Below are 15,636 nucleotides of genomic sequence, written 5' to 3'. Positions count from 1 at the left end.
CCGTCCTCAGCCATCCCCTGCCCGCCCGGGGCTCTCGGGGACCGTCCCCAGCCATCCCCTGCCCGCCCGGGGCTCTCGGGGACCGTTCCCAGCCATCCCCTGCCCGCCCGGGGCTCTCGGGGACCGTCCCCAGCCATCCCGGCCCGCCCGGGGCTCTCGGGGACCGTCCCCAGCCATCCCGGCCCGCCGGGCGCTGCAGGGCGGTTCTCCTCCCGAGAGAGGGCAGCGCGCTCCAGCCGCTGCTGCTGCTGCTGTCCCGCTCCGGGCTCAGCCCGAGCCTGGGCTGGGGCTGGGGCGGGGGTACCGTGCCCAGGTGAAACCCTCCCCGAGCCCCCCCTGCCAGCAGACTCCGTGCTCGTCTCTCCCGGGGCTGGCGGGCAGGCCCAGGGCAGAGATCCCTGGCTGGGAGCCTGCCTGGCTGACCTGGTGAGTGAATCCATCTCCTCCTGTCCCGCAGCGTGCATGACAAAGCCGGAGGCATCAATCGTGCCTTGTAAATTGACAGGGGAACCCCAGAGATACCTCTGTGCTTCCCAGCGGGAGCTTTGGCCGGGGACCAGGCCGAGTTTACTCCATCAGTTCCCTCTGAGAGCCATGGAGGGGACAAGTCGGCATCACACGGGACCTGCTGGGCCCAAATTCTGCTTGGGGGATCATCCCCATCAGATCACATTCTGCAGGAGAAGCTCTCACCCGAAACCTGGGCATGGGGAGCTGAGCTCTGTTGCTGATCCTGTCACCTCGTTACTGCATGAGTTTGGCTCAGTTAGAGCGGCTCTTCTGGGAGATGTGTCCTTGCTGTTCCTGGCTGTTGCTCTCAAGACCAGGAGTGTTGTTTTTCACAGACATCCAAACCCTGCAGCTCCTGTGAGTGCCACAGGTTCCAGCAACCTGAGAGGGAATCGCTGCAGGTCCAGAGCCAGGAGCTGCTAATGAGCACCTCTGAGGCTCCTGTTGATTCCCTTGTCAGGGATTCCAACCTCAGCAGAAGCTGTCAGGACCAGCTTCTCTTATTTTAAGGCAGTGATAAATCCTGCTTGGGAGGGTGCTGGCTGAAGTGCTCAGTCTCCGTGCTGGGTTAATGCAAGCCACATGCTGCTGCATTCCTGAGCGGGCAAACACCCTCCAACACACTTCCAACCCAGAGCCGTGGAAAATTTACACTGCCAGGGAGAAAGAGCAGGAGGTGTCCTGGGTGTTGGCAGTAATCAAGGGCACTGTGACAGCTGGAAATGTGTGTGACACCAGAACACCCCATGTCGCCCTATTAGCAGCTCACAGTGGCCAGTTTCTGTCAGTCTCACCCAGAACTTCTCTTGGTGCCCAGAGCTGACAGTCCACTGAGCACAGGAGCAAGGACCCAGTCCCTGGAGCTCCCCCACCCTGGTTCTGTCTCTGGCCGTGAGCAATTTTCCAGGGCTCAGGGGAAGCCTCCAAAAGCAAGTGATGCACTGGACTCGGGGTGATGCCTTCATGGCTACTGGGATTTGGGCAAGTAGGGGGGAGAAGGGACCAAACACTCATGGAAAAAGCTGCTGAACCAAACAGCACTGTAATGCTGCCAATCTCCGGGTGATTTGGCTGAGCTCTAGAGCAGCTCTGAGATCTGGACCCAGGAAATGCAAAGCTCTGCGGGAGAAGGGGAGATAAGTACCGTGGTTGGTTGTTGCTAAGAATACAATTATCCATACGCTAATGATTGCCTGCCTGATAGGATTACCAATAAAGACAAACGCGGTGAGGATCATGGCTTCACTTCCTTCCTCCTACCCGGAGATTTAATCCCATCTTTCTTTGAGTTTTGTCTTTGGTCAGTCAATAAAAAAACTCTGCTCCTGGTGGTATCTCCGGAGCCTTTTCCCTCGAAGAAACTGTCTGGGGTGAATTCCCATGTCTGCTCCCCTCGCATGCATCCAGCTCCATGCTGGTCTCACCCTGGCAGCAATAGCTTAGGCCTTCTAATTTCAGCCTGCTTTGTAAAAGGTTGGCTAATCCTCCCAGCGGTCTCGAGAGGAAATCCTCAGTGGCAGAGTCTTGGAGGGACCTGACAACTCCTTGGCCACTCTCTTTGCCAGCTTGTGATGGCTTTTGGGCACATCTCCTGCTTTTCAGACCGCCCAGCAGCAAGATGCTCGGGGGGGAGGCTCTGGCAGCCCAGCTGCTCCGGGCACCAACTTTACCTGGTGGGTACAACAGCAGTTCATGGCACAAATGAGCCACTGATATCGCCTGCAGCTTCTGGGGAAGGTGGAGTGATGCTCTGGAGCTTGGCATGGATGTGCTGCCAGATGCTGCTCACCCAGGGGAGTCAGGACAGCCTTCCTGGCCCTGCCAGCCCCTCCACTACCCAGCCAAGGGCTAACAAGGTGCAGATGGTCATTAAACATTGCCCGGAGGCCAGCTGACACCCCAGTGTGCCAGAGCTCACCAGGCCCTGGGTGCCTGCCCGCCCGCAGGCAGCATCCCGGGAGACAGACACCTTCCCATCATTACGAATGGGACCCGTTAACGAGTGACAGGACAAGAGGAAATGTCCTCAAGTTGCGCCAGAGGAGGTTTAGATTGGGTATTAGGAACAATTTCTTCACTGAAAGGGGTGATGATCTTAGAAGTCTTTTCCAATGTAAATAATTCTAGGATTTGACGATGAGAGCGACTGCCGAGCAGCTTGGGAATGATTTTGTGGGTATAAGGCCGTGTCTGATGAACGATCCCCTTGTCCCAAGCTGGGCTCTCGCATCAGGCAGAGCCGGGTTGCTCGCAGCCCAAGCGTTCCTCTCCCGGTCGCCCCTTCCCAAATCCCACCCCTGGGTGCGGGTGGATGCGGGCGCGCATCCCCGGCGGGCAGGGAGCGGGGCCTGGCTCTGGCTGCCGGCTGGGAGCGGGAGATGGGTGCCGGGGCCGGGGGGGCCGGGGCGGTGGGCAGGGCCGGCGGATGACGCCGGGTAAAGCCGGCCGAGAGCCGGCCCAGCCCCGCCGCCGGCCGAGCGCTGCCCGCGCACCCCCCGCGGCCGCGCAGTCGGGTCGGGCGGGCTCCGGCGGCAGGGCAGGATGGACCTGGCCGTGGACTTGTACCTGGCCGTCCCGCTGCTCTTCACCGTCCTGGCCCTCGTCCTCGCCTCCGTCTTCCTGAGGCTGCGGGGAGGCGGCGGCGAGCGGGCGGCGGAGCGGCCCCAGGAGCCCGCGGCGGAGCCGGCTCGGGAGGGCGGCCCCGGGGGCGAAGCAGCGGCAGCGACCGAAGGGCCGGAGGACGAGGGCAGCCGGGTGCCGGTGGAGGAGGTCGGGGCGGGCGACGAGGGGAAGGAGGCGGTCGCCGAGCAGCGGGAGGCGCCGGCGGAGCCGGGCCCCGCGGCCGAGCCCAGCCCCGCGGCGGCCGAGAGCATCCCCCGGCAGCCGCCCGCGGAGCCCCGGCAGCCGCCCGCGGAGCCCCAGCAGCATCCTGAGGAGCCCCGGAAGCATCCTGCGGAGCCCCAGCAGCCCGGGCACCGAGAGGATGCGGAGAGCAAGGTGAGGCCGGCTCCCCGAGGAGCCTCACCCGGGACCGCCGGGGTTCCCGCAGCCGGGGTCCCTCCAACCCTCCCCCCCCCCCCCCCCGTGGCGGCCCTTCTCCAGCCCTCTGTCCCCGCGGGTGGCGGGGAGGGAGCAGCGCCCGGGGTTTTTCCCTAAAATAAGAGCGGTCCAGTAAAACCCATGTTTTGTCTTCGGTGGGGACAAGCCCGTTGTCCCCGAGGGAGGCAGCGGTTTGGGGAGGGGGGGGTGGGGGGTGGGCGGTTCTGGCTCCTTCCCAATCCCGTTCCCCAAGGAATGCTCCTAAAAATAATCAAGAAAGTGAAGATTTAAGGGAAGAGAAGCGTATGTCAGTGCGAGCCTCTCCTGGGTGCACATCTAACCCCTGTGAGTCTTTTCCTTTCCCCAAGGGCTTATCCAGGTGCTGGGGTATGTGGATGTGTTTGTTCTTCCCGTCCGCATCCCTTTGCTGTGGGTTACAGCAAACTGTCCCCGTGCCAGCACAGATTCCTTGCGCTGTCCCTGGCTGCCCCAGGGAAGGGACCGCCCCACTCCTTCCCAGCCCCAGCAGGATTCTGGCCCCAAGCTCTGACCCCTGGCTGAACTGGGGGGGCTGGGGGCGGCAGCGATGCCTATAAACGCCCGGTAAATCCTCCTCCTCCACCGGATCTTGTTTAAAGATAAAAGGGTGACCCAATGTCCGTGGGAAGATCTTGTTCTGCTCTTGCCCAGCCTGGATGGGACTCGGTGACAACCTGAGGTGCCTGAACTCCCTGCCTTGGTGGTTTTCTCCCATGTGGCCCCTTGTCCAAAGGCAGGAAGGGAGTGCTGGGGCGGCTCGGGAATGCGGGAGCGTCACCGTGTGCCGGCAGCGTGTTTGGGCCGGGGCTCGAAGGGCTGGGGCCCAGTCGCCTCCTGGCTATTATTAGCAGCATTTGTAATCCTCAGCAACTGTATCCAGGCTGCCGGGCAGTGCGTAGACAGCCCTCGCCTTGGAAAGCATCTCCACTGACTCACTGGATGGCCTTGGGCAGGTCCCGGGGGCTTGCACACCCTGCTCTGCGCTGTGGTGCTCTGTAACAGCTCGGGGTGAGCCCTGACCTGATCTCGGGGCTGGGATGTGGCTCTGCCTCCCTGTGCTCCTCAGCACCTCCTCTCGTGGTTTCTGAGCCTCGGAGCTCTCCCTCTCCCCTTCCTGGTGCCCCTTGGCCATGGCTACAGCTCTTGAGCAGTCCCATCCCTTGTCCCGGTGTCCTGGAAACCACATCTGTTTCTCTGTCGTGTGATTTATTGGTGCCTTTGAGTATCAGGATCTCTGGAGAACTCCTGGGCCACCATTAACCAGCTGGGTCCTGGCTGGGCCAGCTCAGCACCAAAGTTGGCCACTGGGCCGGAGCTGCTCTCTGGGGAGGTGCAGCACCTATCGGGACAGACGGCCGGATCCAGAGCTGCCGGAGCCCACAGGTTCCTCTGCGGCTAGCTCAAGTCTTGGGAATGTTTTCCTCCCCTCTGGCTGCTCTTCAGCCCTGATTTCTTTGAACAGCCACTGCTGCAGTGCTTGTTGCCTTCAGAGAAGGGCTCAGGTCCTTTATCCCCTCTCGGCACAGGTGCAGTAACAGGGTTTTGTGTGCCTGGAATGAGTTCTTACTCGAGAAACGGGGAGTTCTGTGTCCTCCAGAGGCCCAGCTGGGCTCTGTGGGACTGGGTCCCCTCACTGCTCTCAGCCCCTCTTGCAGCAAAGGGGGCACTGGAGCTGAGCAAGGTCCTGGCCAGCTTTTCCTCCTGGGAAATCGTTCCCTCACTGTGGGAGCAAGGCAAAACAAGTCACCCTGGGCCTGAGCAGCATCCCTTTGGGAAGGACAGGGACCAGGCACGTGTGATGTGGGTGGTGGTGGGGAGCAGTGGGAGGGGGAGCGATGCTTCTCGCTGCTGAGTAAGTGTTCGGGAGCTGTGGCCCGCGCATGACCCCGTGGTTGCCAGCGCTGCCTGGCCAGGCTGGCCGGCCCCGGGGCTGGGTGGCACGGCCGAGGGACTACGTGCACTTCCAGCAGGCACCACACACGTGTGGCAGTGCCCAGCCTGCTGATCCAAGGGGTGGTCCTGTGGGCAGAGTGGGAGAGACCATCCACAACTCTGCAGAGTCTCCCTGGATTCCTTGGTTTTGCTCCCTACGAACATTCTCAAAGTTGCTTCATCCTTCTCCTCCTCCAGCACCACTCAGACCCAAGCCCAGGAGATATTACAGGCAGGGATGGGGCTGGCCCTGGGCAGAGCAGGGAGTGCTTTGCAGGCGGCTGCTGATGGAATCATTCCCTTTCCAGCCTGTCTTGGCTCGGCCGAGGGCTGCGGTGCCCTGATGTGACTCAGCAGACGAAGCTCCCAGCCCCTGTCCCGCTGCTGGCTCCTGCAGGCTCAGGGCTTCTCAGTACATCAGCAAGCAGAGGGCTGTGCTCGGCACCCGGAGAGCTTGCTTTCCTTATTTATTTGCTTTCCTTATTTATTTTCTTTCCCCCCTGTTTGCTTAGCACGCACTGTGCCAGGCTGGATCGGCTTCCCCGCAGCCATTAACGACTCGACCAAAATGCCGATGGATGAACCCGCCCAGGGAGAGCAGCCTCGGTGTGTTAATGACGGGCTGGAGCCGTGCATCCCGCTGCCTCCTCCTTCCCTGCTCCCTGCCTGTGCAAACTGGGGTCTGCTGGGGTAGCTGTGTGTCCCAGCCTCCCTCCTGCTTCCATCTCCTGCAGGGATGGTAAATCGCTACAACTGAAGGCTCCCTGCCCTTCTCTGCAGTGACCAGTTCATTGCAGCATCGTGCTCAGGGCTACGAAATGAACCAGCGGCAGAGCAGGAAAAGGAGCTCAGGAGTCCTTGTTTCCCTTAACTGCTGGTAGTAGTTCCCCTTGTCTCTACTGGCTCCCATCACTGAAAAAAACTTAATTAATCTGTCGTTGTCTGTTCTCATCCCCATCCCCAGCTCGTTAACGGATGAGGCAGTGCTGTCAAAGCAATCCCCTAATGAAAAGCTGCTGGGTGGGAACGGCAGCGGCGCTGGAGCTGCGGAGTGGAGCGTGGTTCTTGTGAAAAACCCTCACAAACTTCAGCTCTCTAACGAGCCATTCTGTCCTGGAAGTGGCAGGGACCGGGCGGGGTTTTCAGTGTTGGACCAGAGCACTGCCGGGATGCCATCCTGGCCAAAATGCTCTGGAGATGGGAAGGGTGAGTGGGCAGTGCCTGGGCACGGCAGCCTGGCTGGTTGGCCAAGGGTTAATTGCAGCTGAGGGCTTCAAACAGAGCAGTGGCAAGTGGGTGACAGTGGGGAGAGGGGACACACAAACCCTGCCTGAGCAGGGCAGCTTGTGGGGCTGTCACCTGCATAGCAGAGGCACAAAGGCTTCATCTGTCCCTTCTGCCAAGCTCCTGGTGCGTTTCCCCTGTGCCCCCCACCCCAATCTGCGCCTTGCTGGGGCTCCCGGTGCCTCTGCACACACCAGGCAGCACAAACCACCCCGCTCCCACCAGGAGCCCTCTTTACACTTAAAAAGTCGTCATTTCCCCCTCTAATACTTTCTGCCTGCCCTCCCTGTGCTGGAGGGGAGAGGGTGTCTAATTAAGTCTGGCTGTAATTGGCAGCTGTTCAGGCTGTGTTTGCACTGCCAGCGGGCTGGGACAGGAGCTCCACCGTCCCACAGGGCACTGGGGAAGGGATGTGGTGATGTGCTACCCCTTGTCACAGCCTTGGCAGCAGCACTGCCAGGCAATGCAGGGCTCCCCACCCAGATCCCTGACTGCTCAGATGTGCCCAGCTCTCACCCAGAGCAGCCTGTGCCAAGGACAAATGCATCATCTCTTGCAGTGGCTGGAAACTGGGAAGTGAGACAGGACGTGTGTCACACCCCGGGGAGCCTGTGCACGTGTTGTGCCCCCGTGAATGCCAGCCATGGAGCTGGTGCTGGGACGTGGTGTGGGGCACGGTGGCATTGGGGTCTGTGTTGAGTCCCCCACATGGTCCAGGAGGTTGGGCTGCTGCCCAGGTCCTGCTGGGCTGGGTAAAGCCCTGGGAGCTGTGCCAGAGCTGGGGTGCTGCTGGAGCAGAGGCCACGAGGACTCTTTGCCTCCTGAAGTGCCCACCTATGTGAAGGCCTGCCAGGTGAGGGCCAGCTTTGCCTGCCACTGCTCCCAAGGATGCCATCCAGCTCATCTGGGCAGCCAGGGATGTGCTGGTGTGTGGTGTTTGCTTCCCAGAGGCTGTAGCAAAAAGGGAATGAGCCGGCTGGATGTGATCCTTGGGGAGGCATGCTGGGATGTGGTGGTGCCTGCAGGGATGGGTGCTGCTGAGCTGGGCTCTGCACCCTGCTGAGGGACACACCAGTGTTTTCCTCATCAGCCCTGGCACTGCCTGATTCTCATTAAGAGCTGGATGGTCCCGGAGCTTCAGAAATGCTCTGCCCGCTCTGTGGCTTGTCCTTGCCTGTAGTGGTGACAGGGGAAGTGGCAGGAGCAGTCGCTCCCACTCTTTGCGGGGCTCAGACCTGCAAAACGCCGTCTCCCCATGAGGCACATCCTCTCCAGGCACCCCAGAGCTGGCAGGAGCATCACCAGGGCTGCAAAACTGCTCTTGTTCTGTAGCAGCTGCTTCTCTGGCTGGCGGGAGGACGGAGAGCCCCAGTGGTGGGTGAAGGGGAGCTGCCGACAGAGCAGCTGCTTTGCTCTGCTAAACTCTGCCCCACATTATTATTTTTTAGTCTTTTGTAAAGGTTTCTTCATTCCCCTTTTCTCCTGGCTTTTCTCTTTCTGGCTGGCTCTCTCCTGTCTGCTTTCTTTCCCTCTTGCAATGTCTTGCATCAGGCTTGGAGCAGAAAGTGCAGCCATAAATGGCAACACACAGGGCCCAGGAGTTTAATCCAAGATAATTTTCTCCTCTTGCTTTGCAGCCTGGGATCTTCCCTTTTCCTGAAGCTGAAACAGGGCACTTATTTGGCCCCAACCTGCCCATAGGTGCCAGGGCTGTCCCTTCAGCTGAAGAAAGGGTGAGGGACACACCACCTCCAAAGTCTCCTCTTGTCCTTTCTGAGAAAGAAACCCATTGCTCAGTGGGGTTTGGATGGGGGATGAGAGGAAGTGGGGAGGAAATGGCCAGAAATGAGCTGAAAACCAGATGATGCTGTGGTGGGAAGCCTGGCTCCCATCTCCCGTAGGCTGAGAGAGGGTTCAGTGGTGGCAGAGCCATGAGGGGGTGATTTGGGGTCATAATGCCAAGCTCCTCTATCTGAGCCATCCTCCCCTGGGAGACTCAGGGTTGTCCACGGTGAGTGCTGACTGTGTCCAAAATGTCCCCGAAGCCTTGTCCTGGCTCTGCTTTGGTCCAAAGCCCGCTGACAGAGTCAGCCTCGCACGGGCATCTCGCTCGTGGCCATGGAGCTAAAGGGCAGCAGCACGTTTGTGATCATCCAACAAATGCTTCGGCTCCGCAGCCAGGAGCTGCCAAACGCCGAGGCAGATGGATCTCCGCCTTGTTATTTAAGGTGGATGACTTGCTGGATTTTAACCCTGGGCTTTCCGGAGCTCCGGGCGAGCTGTGCCCGGGTCCGATTCAGGTGTACCGGGGCACGGGATGTGCTGCGGGCTGGGCTGGCTCCGTGCCGCCCGCGGGCAGGAGCGGGCAGGGAGCGTTCCCAGCCCTGCGTGGCCCCGGGGCCAGGCAGCTGCCGCCCAACGCGTCCCCTCGGCTCCGCAATGAGATCTTTGTTCGCCGCAGCAGCTGCTCGGGGCGGCCCGTGTCAAGTCTCCTCCAGATGCTCCCGGATAATGACGCGCACGGCTCCCTGCAGTGCTGATTCTCGCCTTCTTTCTTTCCTGCGGGGAGGTTTTCGTGGCCGCTGCGCACCGGAGGGATGCTGGTTTGTGGGCTGTTGGACAGAGCACTCAGGTCCTTCCTTCTCCAGCTGTTCCTTCCCTCACTCCCAGCTGCTCAAAACCGTCTCCCTGCATTCCCCCTGGGCTGTGCTTCCTGCGGAAGAGCAGTGCCTGGGGTGCCACGATATCCTCTTTGGTGTCTCCCAGTGTTGTCCCAACGCCTCCCCCTTCCCTGTTTTGGCTGCAGGGCGCTGCCCTCCTCTCGGAGCATCCCTCGGCTGCGATGGAGCCGGGACAGCAGCACCCACCGCCCACGGCAGGGCTGAGAGCTCTGAAATTCGGGGCTGCTCCAGGCAGAGAGGGCTCTCCCCTCCTCTCTGGCTCGCAGGGGCACAGCCAGGCTCGAGGTTGGGCTTTGTCCCTGCTGCCGTTTCCAGCCAGCCCAGAGGCTGTTCCCAGCCCGGCGCTGGTATTTCACTGCAAGGGACACGGTGTCCCTGCTCCCAGCCCACGCGGATCCTCCTCCACAGCCCTCCAGGCACAGCAGGGAAACCTTCATCTGAGCAGGTTTTGGACAGGAAAAGCTGGCTGTGCACGGGGGCCGAGGCCACCTACAGCTGCTGTGGGGCCGAGAGGGCTGGGAAGCCCCAGCCCCAGGATTGCTGGAGGGGTTTGCAGGGGGTGTTTGCCTGGGATGGAGAAGGCAGCTGGCAGAGCATTAACAAACCGAGCATGTCCTCTCCCTTCCTGCTAGTCCTGATCTGCTGCATCAGCATCCCGGGACGCTGCCTCCAGCCCTGCCAGGACACACGGGCAGCCCAGCAGAGCCAGTCCCCCTCACTGATGGCTCCTTGCTCCAGTGCCATCCCATGGGCTGGGGCTGCCGCAGAGAGCAGCTCATGAGCCCCAAACCCTGGCTCCAGGGCTGGGCACTGGAGCTCTCTGGTGTTCCTCACTCCAGCAGCCATGCCATGGCTTGGCACATGGATCAGAGGCAGCACAGGCTCGGGCATGGGGCAAGGTGGGCTATTGGCCACATCCAGAGAGCTGGGGGTGTCTGTGCTCAAAGCTTTTGCCCTTTTTCAGATACCACCATTGGGTGCCTCGCCTGGATCCAGCCTCGGGCACACAGGACAAGCAGAGGACACGTGTGGCCACGCAGCACTTTCCAGCCATGCAGAGGTGCGTGGGAGGGAGAGCCAGCCTGGGGAGGGTGGCACAGCACACAGTGTGGGTGGGACATTGTCCCAGGGTGGCAGTGGCCATGGGGAGGGGGCAAAGCTTGCCTGCTCTTCTCCCCTGGTGGGGTTGGGTGGCCTCTTAATGACTCCCCCCATTTAAAACAGAAAGAAATGGTGTTCCAGGTGCAGGTGTACTTCTTGGAGGTGGAGGGAGCAATGCCCCGGGGATGGGGGTCAGTGAGGGGGGGTCCCTTGGAGGCAGCTGGACCACAATGGCTGCAGGAGGGAGCAGCCCCAGGAAGGCAGAGGGACAGGGATGTGGAGTCTGGGGCCACAGCACGGGGGGGAAGGGAGGTGCTGGCATCTGCCTCCAAGCCATCCAAGCAGAAAAGTGTTGTGCTGTAGGCAGCTCCTGGCTGCCACGAGCAGGGGGGCCCAGACGGCCCCGGCACGCTGCTGTCGCCTGCCAGCCTGGCATCCCTGGCTGTTCCCTCTCTGCTCCTGTCAAGTGCCTCTTCCTCTGTGTTGGAGCAGATACATTTTCCTTCCTTGGAGGTTTGCCACCCAAATTTCCTGCTTGCTGTCAATGTTAAATGCTCAGTTCCTAATGCCCAGGCAAGGAAGGGGCTAAAATCCCCCTCCTTGTGTCTGCTCCCGGAGGGTTGGGTCTCCCAGGGGATGTCCCAGCTCTCAGGGAAAGATGGATAGAATGGGGAACTACTGCCCTGGGCTTGTAGCCGAGTCACCAGAGCTGAGTATCCCCTCCCTGAGGCCACTCCTTTGGGTGCCTCCCCAGCCATCCTCAGGGGAAGTCCGGGTGTCCAGCGGGAAGTGCCCATGTTTGGAATTGTGGCCCAAAATAGCCATGGCTGCAGCGGGTGGGGGGTCCCAGTGGCATCTCCTTCTGGGGAACAGAGTGGCCAGAGGAAGCCAAGTGGCTGTGAATAATGCACATTCCACCCTGATGACAAACTAACCCAGTTCTGGGCCGGGGCTGTGCTCCAGCAGCTCCTCCAAAGCTCTGCACTGCAAAGCCAGCACTTGACTCTGTGCATGGTCCCTCTTGGGCCAGCATCATTTCCCTTGGGTCTCCTTCACCCCAGCTTTTCCCATGTGTCCCTTGATGATATGGAGCTTGGCAGCCTCCCTCCATGCTGCTCCTCCCCTCTCTGCCATGTGCTTTGCCCTTTTGCCAGCCCATGGGGTGCACAGGGCCAGGGATGCAGGAGGACAGCCCAAGGTGCTGTTGACCCCTGGGCTTGGCTCACAGGGGTTTGCAGCTGGAGCACAGGGCTGTGCTGGAGGAAATCACTTATGGAAGGGCTCTGCCAGAGCTGGAGTGCTTCCCTTTCTCCCTGCTTGGAGTTTCTGAACAGGACAAGGAATCTGGGCTTCATTAAGTGCATTGTACCTTGTAGAACGGAACCCCAAAACTTCCAAAATTGCTTTGCATAAAAAAAAAAAAACCCAAAACATGCTGTTGCTGCTCCCACCTGTGCTCCAGGCTGTGGATGGCTCCTGGAGGGGTCCCAGCACAACTCCCCAGTGCTGCCTTCGACCACTGGGCCCGACTGGTGAACGTCCCCGTGCTTCAGCTGCAGGGGGGCTTTGGCTGGGGATCCACCTTTTCCTAATACCAGGACAGTCTGTCCAAGCCTGGCCTGGGGGCACACAGATGTCCCCATGACTCTTGGCTCAGTCCCCTGCCTGTCCCTGGGCAGGAGGGGTGGTGGGGGTGCAGTGGGGAGGAGGGTGCTCAGGCACAAGGCTCTTCTTAAAAACTTTAATCTCTTCAGTTATGGGGAGGCATTTGCATTTCACAGCTTTGGGTGGGCCAGATCCCTGTGACTGACCAGTGAGAGGAAAGAAGATGAATAAACCTCACCCAGTAGCGAGCATCCTTTTGTCCTGTTCCATGGAGGAAGCAGGGAAGGGGTGCCCAGCCCTCCACAGGAGCTCCAGGCTCTGCATCCCAGCCCTGCCCCAACCCAGCATGGGTTATTCAGCATAGCACCTTCTCCTCATGGCTGCTCTGTTTTTAACTCCTCCAGGAGGAAGAGGTGGACTCAGAAAACGAGAAGCTGGTGGTGAGAGAGCCGGAGGATGAGGATGGTGAGTGTCAAGCAAGCCAGAACTCTGCAGGGAGATTATGGACAGGTCTGAAGCCCTGAGTGCTTGGGAATGGTCTCCTTCCTCCAGGAGGTGTTGAGGAAATTCCTACCCCTTCCCCAGGTGCCCTTGGGCTGTTTGCCATGGGGTAGCTTTGTGATGCAGCTGCTCCAAAAGCTCCTTGCCTGCATCCAAGACAATCTCCAGGGGCTTTAGTCAGAGCCACGTTTAACTGATTAGCCAATTAGTTGATTGGAAAATGATTAATTGACTAATTGGGGTGACAACTGCTGCACTCCTAAGACAATGAAACAGATGGTGCCGAGCAGGAATGTGTGTCTGAAGGGGACTCTGCTCCCCTGAGCAGCCCTGAGACGCTGGGATGTCCCCAGGAGTCCTGGCTTGGGGTGGCTGGGGACAGCTGGGGCAGCAGGAGGCCTTGGGGTGCTCTCCCTTCCCTGCCCCACTTTCTGCCTGGCTGTTCGAAGGTGCTGTGTGCAATCCCCCAGCTCGGGAGGATGGATTATGCCTAATGCCACAGAGAATCAAATTTTAATCCTGGTGCCATTCCTGCAAGGTGGGGGAAGCACCTTTGGAGACGGGGCTCCCAAAAGACCCTCATTCCACCCCGCTAGGCTTCCTCACAGCACTGGGGGTTGGGGATGTCACCGTGGGGTCTGTGAGAAGTCTGGTTTGAGGATTGATGGGTGTATCCTGCCAAATGGGTGCTCAGTAATGCTGCTCTGCCAGTGTCTGCCTCTGTGGGTTCAGCTCTGTTCCAGGGCTGCCCTGGCAGCGCAGGGCATCGTTCCGAAGTGGCTGTGACTTGGGATCAGGAGAAGATGATGGCCCCTGGCTGTGAGTCCTGGCTAGCACTGTGTCCTCCCTAAGCACGTCCTGCAGGCAGCCCCTGACTGCTCTCCTGAATTATTCACACCCTTTCTGAAGTGTTTTATGGTGGGGCTGAGCAAAGAGATGGCCCAGCCTGGTGAGGAGACAGCAGGATGCAGCTGGGAATGCCAGCAGTACCCTGGCTCTGCTGGCATCAGCCCTGCTCCTTCCTTCCCTGTCTCCTGTGTGTGCTGGCCCCACTTAACCCACCAGCAGAGATTCCCCTGGGGCATGTGGGGATCCTGCAGGCATCTGTCACCAGCCTGGGATGCTGCCCTCTGACCAAAACCACGGGAGCAGCCTTCCCAACACTTCGGGCAGGGAGCTGGCAGGGATAACACGTGGATCACGCCCAGAGCAAGCATGTTCAGGGGAGAGGTGCACTCTTGGGGCTGCTCTCACCCTGCCAGCTCAGGGTCACAGCACTGGCAAGGCGAGGGCACAGAGATGAAAGACAAATGTTTTCTTTAATATGAACTCATCATGGAGGCTCTCAGTAAGTAGGTCACCTCCTATTCCTGTAGTGTTTTCCCTGTCTACATGAAAACCCAGCCTCCCCTTTTCTGTGTGTTTCCTGAAGTTCATTTTCAATCTGCAAAAAAGTTCCTGAGCTCAAAAAACAGCCAGAGGTTTCCAAAGCCACACACTGTCTCCTTTTTTTAATCACACCGTGTGGGCAGGGAGATGGGGACCTTCCTTGCCTCCTTCCTCCCTTATTATTTTGGTGAGGTGGCAACTAAGCTACTCTTTTTGGGCCAGTCTAAATCCCTAATCTCACTTGATTTTGCTGAAAACCACGTGAAGGAAACAATCTTAATTGTCCTTGAAATCAGTCGAGCTTTACAAAGGTAATGAACAGCTCCTGCTCTGCACCAGCGTCAGGAACAGGATGTTACACCCTCTTTTTTTTTTTCTTTCTCCTAATATCTCCCAAAGCAGCAGCCAGCTGAATTTTCTTTCCATGCACTTTTATGGTCACCCAAAGTGCTGATAAGCTGCAGCATTACTGCTTGTTTCCAGCTGGCCAGGTTTGTTTGTTTGCCCGTGGAGAGGGTTTCCCACTGAGGGAAGTGGAATATGGCCAAGCTGAATGTTTGGGGCTGCAGACCACAGCTTTGGGCTGCTTGCGTTCACACATTTGTGACAAAGCTGGATAAAGGGTTTGCATCCCCTGGGAGCCCCGATGGCATTTAAGGCTTAGAGAAATACTCTGGATCAGTAACTGAGCAGTAACTCAGCAGGACTTCCCAGGGAAGCTCCCCAAGATCAGGAACTTGGAGATGTAAAGAAGTGAGGAAATGTGGGCATTAGCAGGGAGGAGGTCTCTGTGAAATTCCCATCCCACTCCCAGGCATGGTCACTCCAGTGTCTCCCCGGGAAGGCTTGCACTGCTTGTTTCTGAGATCTCTGGTTCTGGATCTGGTTCAGATGAGGCTCTGACTTGCCTTTTACAAGGGGGTCCCCAAGGTCTGGCAGCAGCTGAATGTGGGCACGAGCTTGGGGTTGGAGAAACCCCGAAATCAAGGTACTGAACACAAGGAGAAAAATCCTTAAGGGCAGTCAGTATTGATTGGAAAAGAGAGGGAAGCTGCTGCTGCTGAACCCTGGGTGTGAGGAAGGGAGGGGAAGAGCTGTGAGGGGTTTTTCATTTGGGCAGGTGAAGGAGGAGAGACAATCATGAATATGGCCACAACAGCAGTGGAGAGGATGGGAAGGAGCTTCATGTGTTAATGGGGACAGAGGATCCATCCATGTGTTACGTACAACTTGGGGCTTTCTCTCCTGCCAGGGGTTTCACTCCTTTAGGGGTCCTGCTGGAGCTGGTAGGTATCCTGGATACTGGTTTGTGGATCATGTGCAATTTTTCAGGGCCATGCAGATGATGAAGTAACATCTTCCTTTTGTGTACCCCTTGGAAGCATCCCCAGGGCTCTGAGGGTCGGGGGAAGCAGCAGATGTTTCTGGGAATGTGGAAACAGCAGTGCTGGATGGTTGGATGTGAAGCAGCCAAGTCCTGCAGTCCTTGGGAGATAAAGGCTCTCAGATAAGCAGCCCACGGATAACCCACAAAGGCGACTACTCAAAGCAGCAG

The 15,636-nt window shown here is 59.0% G+C and overlaps 1 protein-coding gene across 9 annotated transcripts in view; it reads left to right on the top strand.

Annotated features, from left to right (window-relative positions):
• Positions 1 to 2,966: 2,966 nt before the first annotated feature.
• The window catches only part of MXRA7 (matrix remodeling associated 7), a 28,401-nt gene continuing 15,731 nt past the window's right edge, over positions 2,967 to 15,636 (top strand). For 8 of the 9 annotated variants that reach the window (XR_006016755.1, XM_042032643.1, XM_042032653.1 and 5 more), the window contains exons 1-3: positions 2,967 to 3,507; positions 10,450 to 10,545; positions 12,596 to 12,656. Coding sequence is in view for 8 of the 9 variants with exons in the window: in XM_042032643.1 (XP_041888577.1) it covers positions 3,052 to 3,507; positions 10,450 to 10,545; positions 12,596 to 12,656 (613 nt within the window). In the remaining variant the exon portion in view is untranslated. The remainder of the gene's footprint in view (positions 3,508 to 10,449; positions 10,546 to 12,595; positions 12,657 to 15,636) is intronic. The other variant, XM_042032652.1, reaches the window with a different exon arrangement.

The sequence above is a fragment of the Corvus kubaryi genome, unplaced genomic scaffold (genome assembly GCF_017639235.1).
Source record: "Corvus kubaryi isolate FWS band 111438036 unplaced genomic scaffold, C.kubaryi_AGA036_p1.0 37353, whole genome shotgun sequence".
NCBI classification, from domain to species: Eukaryota; Metazoa; Chordata; class Aves; order Passeriformes; family Corvidae; genus Corvus; species Corvus kubaryi.
This window is presented reverse-complemented; position numbering and strand designations above follow the sequence as displayed.